Source organism: Chiloscyllium plagiosum, chromosome 17 (assembly GCF_004010195.1).
Source record: "Chiloscyllium plagiosum isolate BGI_BamShark_2017 chromosome 17, ASM401019v2, whole genome shotgun sequence".
Lineage (NCBI taxonomy): Eukaryota > Metazoa > Chordata > Chondrichthyes > Orectolobiformes > Hemiscylliidae > Chiloscyllium > Chiloscyllium plagiosum.
In genome coordinates, this window is record NC_057726.1 from 72617852 (window position 1) to 72637878 (window position 20027).

At 43.1% G+C, this 20027-nt stretch overlaps 1 protein-coding gene across 1 annotated transcript in view; it reads right to left on the reverse strand.

Annotated features, from left to right (window-relative positions):
• The window catches only part of ccdc102a (coiled-coil domain containing 102A), a 251223-nt gene that overhangs the window by 114588 nt on the left and 116608 nt on the right, over positions 1-20027 (reverse strand). The window contains exon 2 of the mRNA XM_043707419.1: positions 561-1232. Within this exon, the coding sequence (XP_043563354.1) occupies positions 561-1157 (597 nt within the window). The 5' untranslated portion in view covers positions 1158-1232. The remainder of the gene's footprint in view (positions 1-560; positions 1233-20027) is intronic.

The window sequence follows — 20027 nt, forward strand, 5'->3', positions numbered from 1 at the left end:
TTGGAACGGTGAAGGATGAGGGGTGACTTGATAGAGGTTTATAAGATGATCAGAGGAATAGATAGAGTAGACAGTCAGAAACTTTTTCCCGGGGTACAACAGAGTGTTACAAGGGGACATAAATTTAAGGTGAAGGGTGGAAGGTATAGGGGAGATGTCAGGGGTGGGTTCTTTACCCAGAGAGTGGTGGGGGCATGGAATGCGCTGCCCGTGGGAGTGATAGAGTCGGAATAATTGGCGACCTTTAAGCGGCATTTGGATAGGTACATGGATGGGTACTTAATCTAGGTTAGAAGTTCGGCACAACATCGTGGGCCGAAGGGCCTGTTCTGTGCTGTATTGTTCTATGTTCTATGAATTCAGAGAGCGCAAGAGGGAAATGAGGGGAGAAACAAAACATAGATAGAAATTCAGGCAGTCAGTGCAGGGAATTGTCAGTTACAGCTAAATAGACCAAAAGAATCAAACAGTATCATTGGAACTTGAGATGAACAAATGTAAAGCCCCTATTAATAAAGTCACAAGCAACACACTGTCCCAAAATATTTTAAGAAGCTCACCTTGTTTTTGGACGTTTTCATTGTCTCCATATCTCGCACTGGTTCCTGCTCTGGAACATTTAAACTCTCGCTCTCCTTCTCCAATACTAGTTTATTATCCTGTATTTGCTCATCGCATTGACCATTCTTTATTTGCTCAGCCTCCAACCGCAGGTGTTCGTTCTCGCTGGAAAGCTCCTGCTTTTCACGTTTCACTGTCGTTAGTTCTTTAGTCAGTGCCTCCAGCTTTTGTCTCAGCTGCCTCACCTCCTCCCTAGATTTATTCCTCTCTGCCCTCACTTTGCTCCATTTTTCCCGCCAATTGGCCGTGCAGTCAGACCACCAGCGCATGGTCTTCTCCATCTGGGCAGCACGTGCTCGAGCTTCCTCCAGCTCCCGCAGCCGCAGCTCCTCCCGGCTCTCCCAGTCACCATCCATGCAGAGAGGGAGCTGTGGACTTGGAGTCTGCCCTCCAATTTTGGGAGCTGCAGGCACAGTCTCTGGGCTGCACATTCTCTCAGGCTGCAGGCTGAGGCTTTGCTGGCCGTGGTTGTTCAAGAGTGGAGACTTGTTAGTCTGTCCTGTCTCCACCAATTGAGAGCCACCAGTCTGACTCATCTCAAGGGGACAATGCTGCCACTCTTAGACAGACATTTCAGGCTGCTACTTTTGGAATTCCATTCCACTTGCAATCTACAGATGGAGTAATTGACAATTACATAATGCACCTTCAGGAAGGGGAGTATTGAACATTACAAGCAAATTTGTGTAGAAATAAACATGCAAATGTATGTTTAAACTGCTTATATAATGAAGCCGTTCAGCCCCTTCTGTCTGTACCATCATTTCATTAGTTGTTGATCTATATTTTAACTCCTTCCATGTTGGTTCCACAACTGTTCAATCCCTTAACCCAATGTAAAATTAACTATTCTCAATTCCAAAACTTTAGCTACAGCTCCCAGCCTCAGAAGCTTTGGGTGGAAAGCTATTGTGGATATTCCAGTCAAATACAGATATACAAATCTGTTGAGGAGGTGAAAGATGCCATCTGAGCTTATTCTCTCATTTCTCCCATTTTCTATACATCATTGTCTATTTAGTGCACAGGATAAAGAGCAGTCAGGTTCCTTTATAACCTTGATAACCTGAAGTAATTTCAAATTGAGTGGATTGGTCACATGCAGATGCAATTCAAATCCAATAAATGGGAGATGATGGACTTTGGAAGTAAAAAGCCAGACACCAAGAAACTCAGAGGGATCTTGGAGCGCTTGCCCATACACACCTTAAGGTGAAAGGACAGGTTAATAGGGTAGTTGAGGAGGCATATGGAATGCTCACCTTCACCAGTTGAGGCATAGATGATAAAAACAGGGAGTTCATGATGGAAATGCACAGAGCTTTGGTTAGGCCACAACTCAAGTACTGTGTGAAGTTCTGGTCATTGCACTGTAGGAAGGATGTGATTGGTCTGGAGGATTGCAAAGGAGTTTCACCAGGATGTTGCCTTGGATGGAACATTTCAGCTCAGTTTGTTCTTTGGAGCACAGAAAATTGAGGTGGGATCTAATTAAGATGTACAGGATTATATGGGGCAAGGACAGGATGAATAGAAAACAACTGGTCCCCTTGAAGGGTCAAAAATAAGGAGGCATCATTTTCAAGTGAAAGGCACGAGGTTTAAGAGGGTATTTGAGGAAAATATTTTCATCCAGGCATTGGAATGTATTGCCCAGGGGGTGGGGTTGAGGCAGGAAACCTCTCAATTTTTAAAAACCACGTGGATGAGCACAAGATATGTTATAATATTCAAGACCAAGTAGAGATTAGGGTGTTGTCTCAGTTTGGGCGAGATGCCTTTTGGAGTGCTGATACAAACCTGATGGGCCAAATTACCTCCTTCCACTTGGGGATTCTATGGTTCTTCGGTGCTGTATGATTCTGGACTGGCATTTGTGGAAATCCAAATTTAAGGGCAAATCATGTTCAACTAAAATTTCCTTCAGTCTTTTTTTTCCACATTCACTTCACTAAAAAGCTGAGAAACCTGGGTATATGTGCATAGATCATTGAACGAGACAGATGAAGTTGCCATAGTCTAACTGAACCATAGGGCTGCTCTCCCATTAGAAAGAAAAGGTGCTGAGGGTCACCAAGCCTCAGCGCAAGGGGGAGGTTTGAGAATGAGACAGCTTGATGGCAATCTCAGCCGGAGAGGGAATTGCGTCACAAGAGTGGTTCTTTTTACATGGTTGCTATGCCCTTGAGGTTTTTTAAACTTAACCTCCCTTTTCATCAAGTCTGAAGCTTGACTGGTTTATCGCGGCCTTCTCTGTATACCCCATAACAGATAATATCTCCAGCCCAAGACTTCCATATCTTAAAAAAGTATAATCAAAGGGGAGTGGCCAGCTAGCTGTGTCGCTGGCCTTAGTTTAGAGTTTTTGATTCAGTCCAGAACTTTAGTGAGTTCAGTGGCAGCTGTGTGTGGAAAAGGCTGGAGGGGCTTCTCACTCTCCTGTCCTTCTGACTTTGCAAACTATAAGCAGCCTGTGTCATTTTTACTCTTTGCACTGAGGGATGTACTGGGACTGTTTCAAGTACTTTCGGAACAGCATCAGTAATGCAGGTTTGGATAGGATAAGTTACCCAGTATTCTATCTTCTGTTCTGCATGCTTCATTTGGGATTTTAAATAATTTGCTCGTTTAAAACTTTGCAGTCGAACCAGCTAATTTACTCCAAGAATATCCACTATATACTTAGCTAAAACAAATAGCCAAGTTACGGTCTGGGCTACTTGCTTAAAAATGTTTTGAGGGGTCTGGCCTACTCCATAACAATTGAACCTATGCTGTTGACATCACTCTGCATTGCAAACTGGCCATTCAGCCAACCAAATCTCTGGGGTCAGGACAGATTGAGAAAGTGGTTAATAAAGCATACAATATCCTTAACTTTGCTAACAAGAGAATAGAGTACAGGAGCAAGGAGCGGATGCTGAGCTTGTAAAAGACACCAGTTACACCAGAGTTGAAATACAGTGTCCAGTTCCAGGCAACACAATTTAGGAAGATACAAAGGCAACTAGAATGAATTCATAAATGATTCACGGGAATGGTTCAAGGGATAAGGATTTGTTTTTTTGGATTGGCACAGAGTCAGTTGGCCAAAGGGTGTTTTTTTTCCTGTACTGTCGACCTCTATAAATCTATGAGGAACTGTCTTTACATGGATAGGTTGGGGAAGCTGGAACTGTTTTCACTGAAGAGAAGGTTGAGTTTAATCAAGGATTACAGAATCGTGAGGGGTCTGGGCAGAGTAGGGAGGAAGAAATCGTTGCCTATGATGAAAGAATCAACAAGAGAGGACACCAGTTTAAGTTTATTAGTCAAAGCAGCAATGATGATAAGAGGAGCATCTTCACATAATGGGTGGTTAGGATCTAGAATTTTAGTGCCTGAGAGTATTCTGAGGGTATGTTCAATTAAGGTTTTCAAGAAGAATTTGGATTATTATTTCAAAAGGAAGAATGGGTCAGGTTATGGGGAACTCACTGAATTGCTCCTTCAGAGGGCCAGTACAGACACAACAGAAGGGCCCAATGGCCTGTTGGAACCAATCTGGAACTCAAAACGACAGTGCAGGAGACTCAAGCTACTTGAGAGACTTGAGATTAGCAGATTTCATCCAATTCAAAGTGATTATGAAATTACACTGCACTTCCGTGGCACTTTAACATGTTTCAGTTTGACAGATAATTGGACGTTAAAATGCTGTATAATTTCAGACACCCAGGGATGGCCTGAGCCTACCAGAGGACCAAAGCCCTTCAACTGGTCTCTCCTTCTCCTCTTACATCCTGTCAGATCTTCACCTGGAATTAGAGACAGATAGCATCGATTTTGCTGCACATGTCCTTCATTCACACCATCCTCTGGCCCTTTCACAGTATTAATGTACAAAAGATAGATCTCGCCAAACAATACTGTCTTATGAAAGCTTTTGTGCATATATTATGAAGATACCAAGGATAAAAATGTCTAGAATTTGTCTCCAATCACCCAACCCTACTCTCCTTCCTGCTGTCCACTCAAACATACTTTGATCTTTACAGAATTTAAAATGATTTGTGCTGACCATCTTTCTAGGTCTGGCAGCAGCTGCTTTCCACTAAATTCTACTATGTGATCCAAGTTCTAACATTTACAGTCGTTGTTTCAGATGTGTGCAATTCTGTGTCATGTTGGACTGCTACGTATTTTAGCCATGATGTGACATCTCCCTTTCCATCCTGCTCAAATTTGAATGAATTCCAAAAATCCATTCAAAGTTTCAAACTGACAAAAGTCCACTTTGAGCTTGCCTAGCGTCTTGTTCAGGTTGAAACTCACTTTTGAACAGTGCTTTAAAATAAATAAATAGAGGGAGTGGATTCAATTGCACAGAAAATTTAAAACAAATGACATAAAAGCGAAGGCAGGATTGCCGGTTGATGGAGTTGAAAGTTACCAGAAAGCAAATGGTAGGGACATGGTGCATTAGTGTCATATTGTACAAGTTTAAAAAAAATCACAACACCAGGTTATAATCCAAAAGGTTTATTTGGAAGCACTAGCTTTTGACCTGATGAAGAAGCAACACTTCAAATGCTAGTGCTTCCAAATAAACCCGTTGGACTATAAACTGGTGTTGTGCAATTTTTAAACTTTGTCCACCCCAGTCCAACACCGGCACCTCCAAAGAGCCAAAGTGCAGGGAAACTCAATCATTGAAGGAATTTAAAGGCCTTATCCTGAACAAAAGGATAATCCAGAATAAGACAGATGAACTGACGACACATCAGGGTAACCTTGGGAGGAGGGGTGGGGGAGCAGGGGTGGTTGTAGCCCTTGTAATGAGGTCACTCAGGCGGAACTCTCTATAAGGGTTCCCTTATTGGATCAGAATAGCACCAATCACAGTTCTGTTTACTCCCTGAGGGAGCTGGATCAGTGTCAAAGATTCTCCATGTGTAGATAAAAGGACATCTTGGAGACCAGCCTCTGTCAAGTTATTTCAGTGGTCAGGAGAGGTTATTAAAGTTTTCAGAACAAGTTTTTAGATTACTTACAATGTGGAAACAGGCCCTTCGGCCCAACAAGTCCACACCGACCCGCTGAGGCGCAACCCACCCATACCCCTGCATTTACCCCTTACCTAACACTATGGGCAATTTAGCATGGCCAATTCACCTGACCTGCACATCTTTGGACTGTGGGAGGAAACCGGAGCACCCGGAGGAAACCCATGCAGACACGGGGAGAACGTGCAAACTCCACACAGTCAGTTGCCTGAGTGAGGAATTGAACCCGGGTCTCTTGCGCTGTGAGGCAAGAGTGCTAACCACTGTGCCACCGTGCCGCCCAAAATGTGATAGTGCATGGAAAGGGCCAAGAGTCTCACTTCAGGCCTAACAGATAAAGGGGACAATAGAGGAGGGGCACGACTAGCACAGGATTGAAAGCATTGTAATTGAATGTGTGCAGTAGAAACAAGGGAAATGAGATTGAAATTGGTGTGAATGAGGTTTTGAGCAAAGAGACACAGCTGCAAGGGGACCAAATACCTTAGGATATGCTTCCTATTGAAATGACAGTCAGGTTGGCAGACAGAGCAGGGTTGCCAGGTTAGTAAGAAATGAAATTACATCAATAGAAGTGATACGGTCAGAAGGTGCAGAAAGTGTGTAGGTGGAGTTCAGGACCCACAAAGGGGAAAAAAAATGACTGATGGAAGTTGTGTACAGGTCTTCTGGACAGGAATGGTTGTTGCAGGTTCCGGGATTTAGATGTTTCAGTGAGAGCAGAGAAGGTGGTAAAAGAGGGGGAGGTGTGGCATTGTTAGTCAAGGACAGTATTACAATAGCAGAAAGGGTATTTGAGGACTCGTCTACTGAGGTAGTATGAGCTGAGGTAAGAAACAGGAAAGGAGAGAACACCCTGTTTGGAGTTTTCTATAGGTCTCCGAATAGTTCCAGAGATGTCGAGGAAAGGATAGCAAAAATAAAAAAGTAGGAGCGAGAGTAACAGGGTAGTTGTTACAGGGGACTTTAACTTTCCAAATATTGACTGGAAACACTATAGTTCGAGTACTTTAGATGGGTCAGTTTTTGTCCAGTGTGTGCAGGAGGGCTTCCTGACACAGGATGGAGACAGGCCAACAAGGGGCGAGGCCACATACGATTTGGTATTGGGTCATGAACCCAGACCAGGTGTTAGATTTGGAGGGAGGCAAGCACTTTGGTGATAGTGACCACAATTCAGCTACATTTACTTTAGCGATGGAAAGAGATAGCAAGATACCACAGGGCAAGAGTTATTGCTGGGGGAAACGCAATTACAACTTGATTAGGCAAGATTTAGGATATATAGAATGGGGAAGGAAACTACAGGGGATGGGCACAACTGCGATGTGGAGCTTGTTCAAGGAACAGCTAATGTGTGTCCTTGACAAGTGTGCACCTGTCAGGCAGGAAGGAAGTGGTCGAGCGAGGGAGCCGTGGTTTATTAAAGAAGTGGAATTTCTTGTCAAGAGGAAGGCGGCAGCCTACGTTAGGATGAGACATGAAGGCTCAGTTAGGGCGAGAAGTGAAGCTCAGTTAAGGTGCTTGAGAGTTACAAGTTCACCAGGAAAGACCAAAAAGAGAGTTAAGAGGAGCCAGGAGGGGACATGCCAACGACTTCTCAAGGAAAACCGTAAAGCCTTCTATAGGTATATCAGGAATAAAAGAATGATTAGAGTAAGAGTAGAGCCAGTAAAGGACAGTAGTGGGAAGCTATGCATGGGGTCCGAGGAGAAGCACTAAATTAATATTTTTCCTCAGTTTTGGTCACACTGGAAAAAAAATCTTGTCAAGGAGAATACAGAATCTCAATACAGGCTACGAGACCAGACGGGATTAAGGTTGACTAGGAGGTGGTGTTAGCAATTTTGGAAAGAGTGAAAATAGCTAACCTGCCTGGGCCGGATGGGATTTATTCTAGGATCCTCTGGGAAGCCAGCGAGGAGACTGCAGAGCCTTTGGCTTTGATCTTTATGTTGTCTCCAGGAGTAGTGCCTGAAGACTGGACGATAGCAAATCTTGTCCCCTTGTTCAAGAAGGGGAGTAGAAACAACCTTGGTAATTCTAGACCAGTGAGCCCTATTTCAGTGGTGGGTAACGTGTTGGAAAAGGTAAGAAGAGATAGGATTTATAATCATCGAGAAAGGAAGGAGTCGATTAGGGATAGTCAACATGTTTTTGTGAAGGGTAGGTTGTGCCTCACAAACCTTATTGAGTTCTTTGAGAAGGTGACCAACAAGGTGGATGAGGGTAAACCGGTTGGTATGGGGTATATGGATTTCAGGAAGGCATTACATAATGTTCCCCACGGTAGACTATTGTACACAATACAGAGGCATGGGATTGAAGGTGATTTTGTGGTTTGGATTAGAAATTGGTTAACTGAAAGAAGACAGAGAGTAGTCCTGATGGGTAATGTTCATCCTGTTCATTTAGTTACTAGTGGTGCACTGGAAGGATCTGTTTTGGGGCCACTGCTGTTTGGTGCACTGGAAGGATCTGTTTTGGGGCCACTGCTGTTTGACATTTTTATAAATGACCTGGATGAAGGCATAGAAGGATGGGTTAGTAAATTTGCAGATGACACTAACATTGGTAGGGTTGTGGATAGTGCTGAAGGATGTTGCAGGTTACAGAGGGACATAAATAAGCTGCAGAACTGGGCTGTGAGATGGCAAATGGAGTAATTGTGGAAAAGTGAGAGGTTATTCACTTTGGAAGGAGCAACAGGAATAAAGAATATTGGGCTAATGGTAACATTCTTGGTAGTATAAATGAGCAGAGATAGCTCGGTGTCCATGTGCATGGATACCTGAAAGTTGCCACCCAAATTGATAGGATTGTTAAGGCGGCATATGGTGGGTTAGCTTTTATTTGTAGAGGGAATGAGTTTTGGAGCCACGAGGTCATGCTGCAGCTGTACAAAACTCTGGTGTGGCTGCACTTGAAGTATTTTGTACAGTTCTGGTCACCGCATTATAGAAAGGATGTGGAAGCTTTGGAGAGGGTTCAGAGATTAGATTAGATTAGAGTAGATTAGAGTAGATTACAGTGTGGAAACAGGCCCTTCGGCCCAACAAGTCCACACCGAACCGCCGAAGCGCAACCCACCCATACCCCTACATTTATTCCTTACCTAACACTACGGGCAATTTAGCATGGCCAATTCACCTGACCTGCACATCTTTGGACTGTGGGAGGAAACCGGAGCACCCGGAGGAAACCCATGCAGACACGGGGAGAACATGCAAACTCCACACAGTCAGTCGCCTGAGGCGGGAATTGAACCCGGGTCTCAGGCACTGTGAGGCAGCAGTGCTAACCACTGTGCCACCGTGCCGCCCACAGAGGGGATTTACTAGGATGTTGCCTGGTATGGAGGGAAGGTCTTGTGAGGAAAGGCTGAGGGACTTGAAGCTGTTTTCATTATAGAGAAGAAAGTTGAGAGATGACTTAATAGAGACATACGAGATGATCAGAGGATTAGTTAGGGTGGATAGTGAGAGCGTTTTTCCATGGATGGTGATGGTAAGCATGAGGGGATTTAGCTTTAAATTGAGGGGTGATAGATATAGAACAGATGTCAGAGGTGGTATATTTATTCAGTAGTGGGGGCATGGACTGCACTGTAGTAGACTCGCCAACTTTTAGGGCATTTAAATGGTCATTGGATAAACATATGGATGAAAATGGAATAGTGTAGGATATAAAGGCTTCAGATTGGTTCCACAGGTCGGCGCAACATCAAGGGCCAAAGGGCCTGTACTGTGCTGTAATGTTCTATGTTCTCGTCAAGATGGGGGGCAGTGAATAAATCAAGAGATAGAAAAGGTATTTAAGAAAGGCACTACAACAATAATCAGGTGGACTGCGAAAGTAAGTGGGTGGAGTAGCCCAAGAAAAGGTCATCCTGGCATACCTATAAGATGATTTCTTTTAGAGAAGCTGGTTGAAGACCCTATGAGAGAGCAGACAATTTGCACTCAGTATGAAATGATGCAGACTTGATTTGGGAACTTAAGGTGAAGGAGCTCCTGGCAGACAGTGAACATGGCATGATAGAATTCACCCTGCGGCTGTTTTTTTAAAGCTGGAATCAGATGTATTGGCATTACAACTGAGTAAAGATAACGACAAAGACATAAGGGAGAAGCTGCCCAGATAGCAGGGAAGATATTGCAGGAGCAAAAGCAAGAGTTTCTGGAGTAAATCAGGAAGTACAGCATAAATTCAACAAGGAAGAAGAAACATGTTCAGGGAGGAGAAGACAAACATGGCTGGTGAGGGAAGTCACAAACAGCATAAGAACAAAAGAGAAAGCATATGATGTAATGATGATTGCTGGCAAGTCTATGAAACCAGAAGAAATTAAAAAAGCAAAAAGGGGAAGAGAATGAAAGATAAGCCAGCTAGTAATATAGGAGAGGGCAAGAGTTTTCTTAGGTACATTATAAGGTGTGTGAGTGTGTATGTGTGTGGAGAGAGAGACAGAGACAGAGACAGAGAAAAAGAGACAGAGAGAGAGAGAGAGAGAGAGACACAGAGAGAGAGCGAGAGACAGAGAGACGCACAAGAGTGGACATTGTGTAGCTGGAAATGAGACTGCAGAAGTAGTAACGGGGAGAAAGAAATGGCAGAGGAACAGAATAAATACTTTGTATGAATCTTCATCGTGGAAGATAGCAGTCATACAAGAACTTCAAGAGTTGTGGGCAGAATCAAATATAGTCATCAACATGAATGAGGTGATGCTGGGGAAACTGAAAGATCTCAAACTGGATAAACCATGTGGACCATGTGGACCAGATTGACCACACCCCAGAGATCCGAAGGAAATGGCTGAGGAGATTGAAGAGACATTGATGTCCAGTCACTAAATCACTGGAGTCAGGCAAGGTCCCAGTGTACAGGAAAACGGTTAACATAACACCCTTGTTTGAGATGAGAGGGAAGCAGAAGAGGGGGAAATTATAGACCAATTAATCTGACCTTAGTCGTTGGTAAGATTTGAGAGTTCAATATTAACAATGATATTGCAGATTACATGGAAGTACATGGTAAGTTTGCAAATGCAGGTGAAGAGGCAGGTAGTATTGAGAAGATGAGAAGCTGCAGGAGAATTTGGACAGACTAGGAGAGTGGGCAAAGAAGTGGCAGATGGAATACAATAGGGGAAAGCATGAGAGCATGCACTTTGGAAAGAAGAATAGAGGTGTAAATTGTCTAAATGGAGAAAGGTTTAGAAATCTGAAGTACAAATGGACTTGGAATTCCTGGTTCACAATTTGTCTTAAGGTTAACAGGCAGGTTCAGTTGAGAGTTAGGAAGGCAAATGCAATCTTAGCATTCGTTTCAAAATGGCGAGAATATAAGAGCAAGAATGTACTGCTGAAGCTGTACAAGGCTCTGGGTCAGACTGCATTTTGAACATGGAGCAGTTTTGGGCCCCGATATTAAGGAAATATATGCTAGCATCAGAGGAAGTTCAGAGGAAAGACCCCAAAAATGAAGGGCTGACATATGGGGAATGGTTGAGAAAAATGGATCTGTCGTCAATGGATTTTAGAAGGAAAGGGGTGGGGGAAGGGGAGGATGGGTGGAATCTCATTGAGACTTGTACACACAGAAAGACCTGGATAGTGTGGACATGTAGCAGATGTTTCCACAAGGAGGAAAGACTAGGACTCAAGGGCACAGCCTCAGAATGAAGTGATCCTTTGGAACTGAGATGTGGAGAAATTTCTTCAGCCAGGTGATGAACCTGTAGAATTCACTGGCGCAGAGGGCTCTGATGGCCAAGTCATTGAGCGGAATTTTAAAATTCCTGATTATTAAGGAGATCAAAGGTTCCAGAGAGAAGGCAGAACGATGAGGATGAGAAACATAATTGAACAATGAAGCCTAATTCTGCTTGTATATCTTATGTTCTTAAGATGGAGGAGTCAAACTTGCTCCTTTTCCTAAACATGTTTGAAAAACTCACTTTGTTCTCTAGTGTGGTCTATGGCAAACACACCTTCACCGATCAATATATATGTTCGGATTTGTTGCTCCACACATTGGATTAGTGTTATTAACAGTCTCAAATAGGGCTCAAGTCAATTGCACATTTTGCAAGGTTGACAGAAATAACTCACATGAAATCTGTCCTGCAGCACACTGAACTAAGATGGTCATATCGTTGTTTGCTGTGAATCATGTAACATCACAAATAGCCCAAAAGGCAATTAATCACTTTCACTTCTGAAAGGTACCAGTGTATCTCAAATTGCTCTTGAATCACAAAGTATCTCAAAACATTGAATAAGTTTATTTCATGTTGCTGCTAAGCAGTGGCTACTCAAATGGTATATTTCACTGATAGGATAATTCCATCAGGCAAAACAAAGATTGGTTGCCATACCAGAAACAACATAGTGTGGGGATTTCAGTGCCAGTGTGCTGCCAGGTAGTTAAGCTGTACATACCAATGAATGAGGCCATGCTTTTCCTTTGGCTGTTAGTAATACAGAGTAAGGACCATATTCAACAAAATGTGCTTGCAAATTCCAAAACAAAATGTCTACTGCAAGCAACTGGGCAGCACTTGCTGAATATCCTGTACGCTAATCGCTACACTGACAACAATGAAGCTTGCTTCATGGCTCATTTAATGTTTCTAAGAACCAACATAGATTCGGACACAGAGATATATTCACTAAAAATGAAAGGAGCATGCTTGAGCCTTGTGCCTTCCCTCAATTATTCAGGCGCTTGAACATAGGCCCTTCTGTGAAACCAATCTAAAGCCCATCTAACCTACGCTATTCCATCATCGTTCATATGTTTATCCAATAACCATTCAAATGCCCTTATTACTCTCCCATAATTCGCCATTGCTTTCTTGTCAAGACAATACATTGGCAAATCTCTCTCTATAGCATAAAATGCAATGACCATTTGAAATTTGCAGTCTTGTTTGTCCTGATGAGTGCGAGACGGAACGTTTGTGATCTCTCTCCATTTCATCAATATTCACATTAAAGATGTGATTTGGAGATGCCGGTGTTGGACTGGGGTGTACAAAGTTAAAAATCACACAACACCAGGTTATAGTCCAACAGGTTTAATTGGAAGCACACTAGCTTTCGGAGCGACGCTCCTTCATCAGGTGATTGTCAATTCCAATTAAACCTGTTTGACTATAACCTGGTGTTGTGTGATTTTTAACTTTGTGCACATTAAAGATCGTTTTAAAAAAGGCAAACTAGTATTGTCTCAATTGTTCTGAAGTGTTCAATATATGATGCTACCTGAACTGGAAGATTGAGTTAGAAGGAGAGGTTAGATTGGCTTAGACTTTTTTTCCTTGGAGCGTAGGAGACTGAGGGGTGACCTGATAGAGGTTGATAAAACCAGGAGGGGCACAGATAAGATAGATAGTCAACAGCTTTTCCCCATGGTAGGGGAGTTTAAATCTAGAGGGCATAGGTTTAAGGTGAGGGGAAAGATACAAAATGGCCAAGAGGGGCAATGTTTTAAAAATAAAAAGAGGGCAGTGAGTGTATGGGACAGGCTGCCAGAGGTAGTGATGGAAGAGACTACAACTTTGTCATACAAGTCACATTTAGACAGGTACATGGATGGGAGAGGCATGGAACCAGCTTAAATGTCTAAAAACAGACTAAAATGTCGGCAAATGGGACTTGTTTAAATTATGCAAAGTGGGCAGCCTGGGCAAGTTGGGCTGAAGGGCCGGTTTACATGCTGTACACTTCTATGACATCCAGATTGCAAATTGCAAAGAGCAAGGAGAAAATGAATCAAGACAGATTTGTACGTGAGGAGGGAGGGAACAAGCCAGAGAGTGTAGGACCCAGACCAGAACATGGAACAATTCTAAAACAAAGAAGGGAAGAGGACCACAATGTCAAGAGGGAGCAGACTTTGACCTGGGCCTTAGAAATAGAGGTGGTTGCAAAAGCAAAAATAACTCCTGGTAAATTGGAAAAGGAAAACTGTCGTCAAGCTCCTCTCTGCTCCAGGCAAACCGAAAGGCCATATGAAAAATATCCTTCAAACGATAACATAGTACTGGCAGTCGCTGAACTTTATACCAAGCCAGAAACAGCAAAAGGAAATGTCTCAATGCCACCTCCACTAATTACAGTTAACCCCAGAGTGCGAGTGTGTAGTGCTGTGGAAACTGGAAGCAAACTGCTTTCAACAAACTACAGACCAGGAGAAGGCAGATTATAAAATGAAGCACAATTTCTCTCAATCCTTCATCCAAATTTCCCAACACTGTTGTTTGTTATTGGAAGCTCTGCTTATTTAGGGTCCTGCAACCAGCTTTCACAACAGAGCTGGCTAGCTCATTTAGTGGAAACTACTACAAATGGTTACTAAAAATATCCCTGCACCACAGTTACTGTAGGACACTGACAGGCAACTGCAACTTCAAAGTTACCATTTACATTCCTCTAATATGACTCACCTAGCAACATGCTTTCCACTTAAAGGTGGCATTTTCAATGTTTTTCCCACCCCAATTTCAGACAATACAATTTGCTATCAGCATTTTATGTTCAAAGCTGGTTCTAGTAAAAGTAGGAGGAAGATTTCTAAAGTATTTTGATCCTAATCTTTACATACACACATGATAGTTATTGAAAGGTGTGGTGCTGGAAAAGCGCAACAGGCCAGGCAGCATCAGAGAAGCAGGAGAATTGACGTTTCGGGCATAAGCCCTTCTTCAGGCTCAGGCCCGAAATGTCGCTTCTCCTGCTCCTCGGATGCTGCCTGGCCTGTTGCGCTTTTCCAGCACCACACCTTTCAGCTCTGGTCTCCAGCATCTGCAGTCCTCACTTTCTCCTACACACACGCACGATAAAATTGTAGGAAGTGGAAATGCAGTGACACTGAAATGATGAGACATCATTTTGCTCTATTTTTGCGATACAATGGAGTAATTAGAAGAACAAGGAATACCATGAAAAATGACTCGTGGTCATTGCAAAAGGAAAATTCAAGGAGGAGAGAAAGTTTGTTGTTAGAATATTGAATGGACTAGAGATTAAATGGAACGGGGGCAGGACAGCTCTGAAACAGCATGAAGTGGTGCTGATAGAGATGTCAAGACTGATTAGATTAGATTAGATTAGATTACTTACAGTGTGGAAACAGGCCCTTCGGCCCAACAAGTCCACACCGACCCGCCGAAGCGCAACCCACCCATACCCTTACATTTACCCCTTTAATCTAACACTACGGGCAATTTAGTATGGCCAATTCACCTGACCTGCACATCTTTGGACTGTGGGAGGAAACCGGAGCACCCGGAGGAAACCCACGCAGACACGGGGAGAATGTGCAAACTCCACACAGTCAGTCGCCTGAGTCGGGAATTGAACCCGGGTCTCTGGCGCTGTGAGGCAGCAGTGCTAACCACTGTGCCACCGTGCCGCCCACTGCGTTTATGGCAGCGCACAACATTGAGTGCGCATCTCAAGATGTCATGAGAACAGCTGTCTAAGGAGCGTTTTACATCAGAGATACTAGTCAATGTGGGTGGACAAAGGACAAAACTTCAGTTGTAATCTACATGGGATGAACCTGAGCTAGCAAAGTCACTGAGGAATGGGATGTTGCTGTGGAAGCGAGTTTTGACAAATACCTTGACAAACACGAGAAGTAATGATGGTCAACGAGAGATTAGAATGGAAATCCTATCCGACAGAGGATTAGAACTTCAAGTTGGGCATACCCGGAAGAAATGTAACAGTGAGTTAAAACACTAAAATAAAACAAAGAACGGAGGATGCTGAAGATCTGAAACAAAAACAGAAAATGATGGAGAAATTGAGCAACTGGAGCAGGATCTGTGGAGAGGAAGCAGAGTTAACGTTATGAGATCAGTGATCTCCTTTAGAGTGGACTGTAGTTAGGAAGAACTAGTAAATATGCGAAGAGATGAGAGGGCGTGAGCAGATAGATGAAAATAAAGCCCAGAGTGACAGTGACTGCCAGTTCTGAAGAAGGGTTACAGGTCTCGAACATTAACTTTTTCTCCCCACAGATGTTGCCTGACCTGCTCAGTTTTTCCAGCTACTTCCGGTTTTGTTGCACATCTTTAGGGTCAGTAGTTCTTCATTTTATTTTGGAAAGTGGAAGGACGGTTAAAGGAGATAGAGTAATACATTACCTCCAAGCTGGAACAGATTATACAAAAATATGACTGAAGAAGATAAAGAAGCGCACATATATAGTATCTTTCATAACCACTGCATACCTCAAAGCATTTTCCAGTCGAGGAAGTACTTCTTTAATATCCTCACTTTTATAATGGAAGGTACAGGGCAGTTAATGCACACACAACATGTTAATGCCTGACCAGATAATCTGTTTCCTATAATTGTTGATTGATGGATTAATATTTTCCAGGACTAAGGACAAGCAATGACAGTACAGATGATGAACTCTCACCTGACGCATGTGCAATCACAGAGTAAAGTTCCTGAGGCCCGCCCACTCAGTCTCCAACTACAAACTTCATAATAGTCAATAGGGATTGAAAATAATGTTATTTCACTGGCTTTCATCAACCGAACATAATGCTCAAAAAATGAAAGATAGTCAGAGCTACAACATCCTGAGTGTGTATAAAACGAGTTAAAGAGCTACACCACCCCAAGAGGGTGTTAAAACCAGCCAGACATGTGAGGGAGAAATATTTTTATTCAGAGTATGGTGAGTTTAGTACTCACTGACCGCAGGGGTGCTAGAGACTGAAAGTGTCATAACATCGTAAAAGTATTCAAAATCCAAGGCAGACAAGGCTATAGGACGTGTAGAAAATGGGATTAGAAATAGTATGGATGCAATAGGCCGAGGGCTTTTTTGGTGCAGAGATCTTTATGATTCCATGAAATGAAATATGACAAATGCTATTAAGGATGAAATTACAGTGCACTATGGGCCCTTCGGCCCTTGATGTTGTGCCGACCTGTGGAATCAATCTGAAGCACATCTAATCTACACTATGACATTTGCATCCATATGTTTATCCTATGCCCGTCAAGTTGGCAAGTCTACTGCTGTTGCAGGCAGGGCATTCCACGTCTCTACTACTACGTAAAGAAACTACCTCTGACATCTGTCCGATATTCTATCATGCCTCAATTTAAAGCTCTTGTGAGCCATCACCATCTGAGGAACATTTTGGAGCTTGCGAGGGATAGGAACAAACAGTGTGGGAAGGTCTTGACAGTATAGGAAGGTATTCAATTGGGTGAGGGGAAATTATACTGCTATAAGACAGGAGCTCTGGAGTATAAATTGGGAATAATTGTTCTACCGGAAAGGCACAACACAAACGTGCAGGCTGTTTAAGGAGCACTTGTTGCAAGTGTTGGATAACTTCACTCCACTGAGACAGGCAAGGGATGGTAAGGTGAAGGAGTCTTGGGTGACAACAGCAGAGGAGCTTCTCGTCAAAACAAAGGAAGCAAGGATCTGGCACAACTTTAGAGGATTACAGGGTAGCTAGGAAAGAGTTGAAAAATGGACTGAGAAGAGCTAGGAGGGAGCACGAAAAAGCCTTGGCTGGAAGGATTACGGAAAACCAAAAGATGTTCTGCACGTACGTGAGGAATAACAGAATGACCAGATAGACGGTAGGGCCAATCAGGCATGGTGGAGCAAACGTGAGCCTGGAGTCTGAAGAGGTGGGGGACGTCCTAAATAGTGTTTTGCTTCAATATTCACTAGAGAGAGATCTTGTTGATAGTGAGAACACTATGGACCAGGTTAATAGGCTTGAATAGATTAATATTAAGGAAGTCGATGTGCTGGAAATTCTGGGAAGCATGGAGATAGAGAAGGCCCCAGCGTCGGACCAAAAATATCCAAGTTTACTACTGGAAGCGAGGAATGAATGAGATTGCTGCGCCACTGGCTATGATCTTTGCATCCTCACTCTCCACAGGAGTAGTACTGCCTGAGTTGAGGGAGGCAAATGCTATTCCTTTGTTCAAGAAAGGGAATAGGGAAATCCCTGAGAATGACAGACCAGTCAGTCTTACATTTGTGGTAAGCAAGGTACTGGAAAGGATTCTGAGAAATAGGATTTATGACAATTTGGAACAACAGTTTAATTAAAGATAGTCAGCATGGCTTTGTGAGGGGCAGGTCATGATTCAGAAGCCTTACTGAGTTCTTTGAGGATGTAACAAGACAAGTTGACTAAAGTTCGAGCAGTGGATGTGGTGAATATGGATATCAGTAAGATATCTGGTAAGGTTCCCCACGGTAGGCTCATTCAGAAAATTAGGAGACATGGGATATGGGAAAATTTGGCTGTCAGGATACAGAATTGGCCGGTTGAAAGAAGACAGTGAGTGGTAGTGGTTGGAAAGTATTCCACCTGGAGGTTGGTGACCGGGGCGATCTGTTCTTGGGCCTCTGCTCTTTGTAGTTTTCATAAATGACTTGGATGAGGAAGTGGAAGTGGAAAGGTGGGTTAGTAAGTTTGCCGATGACACAAGGGTCGGTGGTGCTGTAGATAGAGTGGAGGCCTGTTGCAGGCTACAAGGCATTGACAGGATGCACAGCTGGGCTGAGAAGTGACAGATGGAGTTCAACCTGGATAAATGTGAAGTTATTCATTTCGGAAGGTCAGATTTGAATGCTGAATTCAGGATTAAAGACAGGATTGTTGGCAGTGTGGAGGAACAGCAGGATCTTGGGGTCAATGTGCATAGATCCCTCAAAGTTGCCACCCAAGTTGATAAGGTTGTCAAGAAGGCATATGGTGTTTTGGCTTTCATTAACAGGGTGATTGTGTTTAAGAGCCGCAAGGTTTTGCTGCAGCTGTATAAAACTCTGTTAGACCACACTTGTTAGACCACCATAATGTGCCTAGTTCTGGTCGCCTCATTATAGAAAGGATATAGATGCTTCAGATAGGGTGCAGAGGTGATTTACCAGGATGCTGTCTGAATTGAAGGGCTTGTCTAATGAAGAGAAGTTGGAGAGGAAGAAAGAAAGAGAGGTGACTTGATAGGGATGTACAAGGTAATGAGAGGCATAGATAGAGTAGATAGCCAAAGACTTTTCCCCAGGGCAGAAACGGCTGTCATGAGGGGTCAAAATTTTAAGGTGATTGTGTAAAGAACCTAACTCTGACATCTACCCTATACCTTTTTCCAGAGTGGTGGCTGTGTGGATTGCACTGCCAGCGGTGGTAGTAGAGTCAGATCCATTAGGGAGACTTTAACGACTGCTGAACAAGCACATGGGCGGTAGTAAATTGTGGGGCGTGTAGGTTAGGTTGATCTTAGATTAAGATAAGTGTTCAACAGACCATAGTGGGCCCAAGCGCCTGTGCTGTGCTGAACTGTTCTATGTTCTACATAATTTGAGTAAATTGTGAGCTAATTAGATGTAATAGGAAGTACAGCTCAATCCACAATTCTGGAAAGTGGCAGTGCACAATAGCAGATCTGAAGGGGCTTAAACATGAATACGTTCACTGTTATGGGAAAGAGTGGATTCTCATGCAGAACTGCATCAACATGGGAGTAAAGCATCAGCAAGGCCAGCTCATGTTACTGCATCAACATCTATTTTCTCTCCATCTTGGCTGCAATCCCATTCATACAAGCCCAGATCCGGTTAATTCTTGCTAGTGTAATCCCAGTTTCCTAAAAACCTACTTGGCAATGGTTAGAATACTCAGAGCCAAAAATGTTCAGAGTGTCAGAATAAGATTAATGTGGATTCCATTCTTAAATTTACTTTGGAGGTCTGAGTCAATCCAAAACAAATTCAAGTCTGGAAGGGCTTTCTTTCAAGACAAGGGTGGAATTAGAGTCATAGGATCTTGCAAAATGGAATCGGATAAATATTTGGAGGGCAAAATTTCCACGACATAAGGGAAAGAGTTATGTAGTTTAAGTCCATTCATGTCAATACATGAATAGCTCCACCATGGTTCTCACTGATGAAACCCAAAACAGTAATGCGGTTTCCCTCTCCACAGAGGCTGCCTGATTTCCTGATTTGCCAAGCGTAGGCAACACAATTTTGTTTTAACTTGATTATTAATCCAGTCCCAGTAAGAGAGACAGATAGAATGTATAAGTGATGTCAGCCTACTAGATCCACTAAATGGAAAAACAGAATACTAGAACATTATAAGATAAGTGAGACCCTTGGCATTGCTTTGGATGATAAGTAGACAGTGTGGCTAGACAGCAGCTTTTTGTTGGTTTCTGAGCAGAACAGCTATGAGAATTAGAAATGCATGTTGGGCTGGGTTTTTACATCATGTTTATCAAGTACTAAGTGGGCCAGTTCCTGCCTTCTCAACAAATTCCCACCAATATGTTCGCCTCAAAGAGA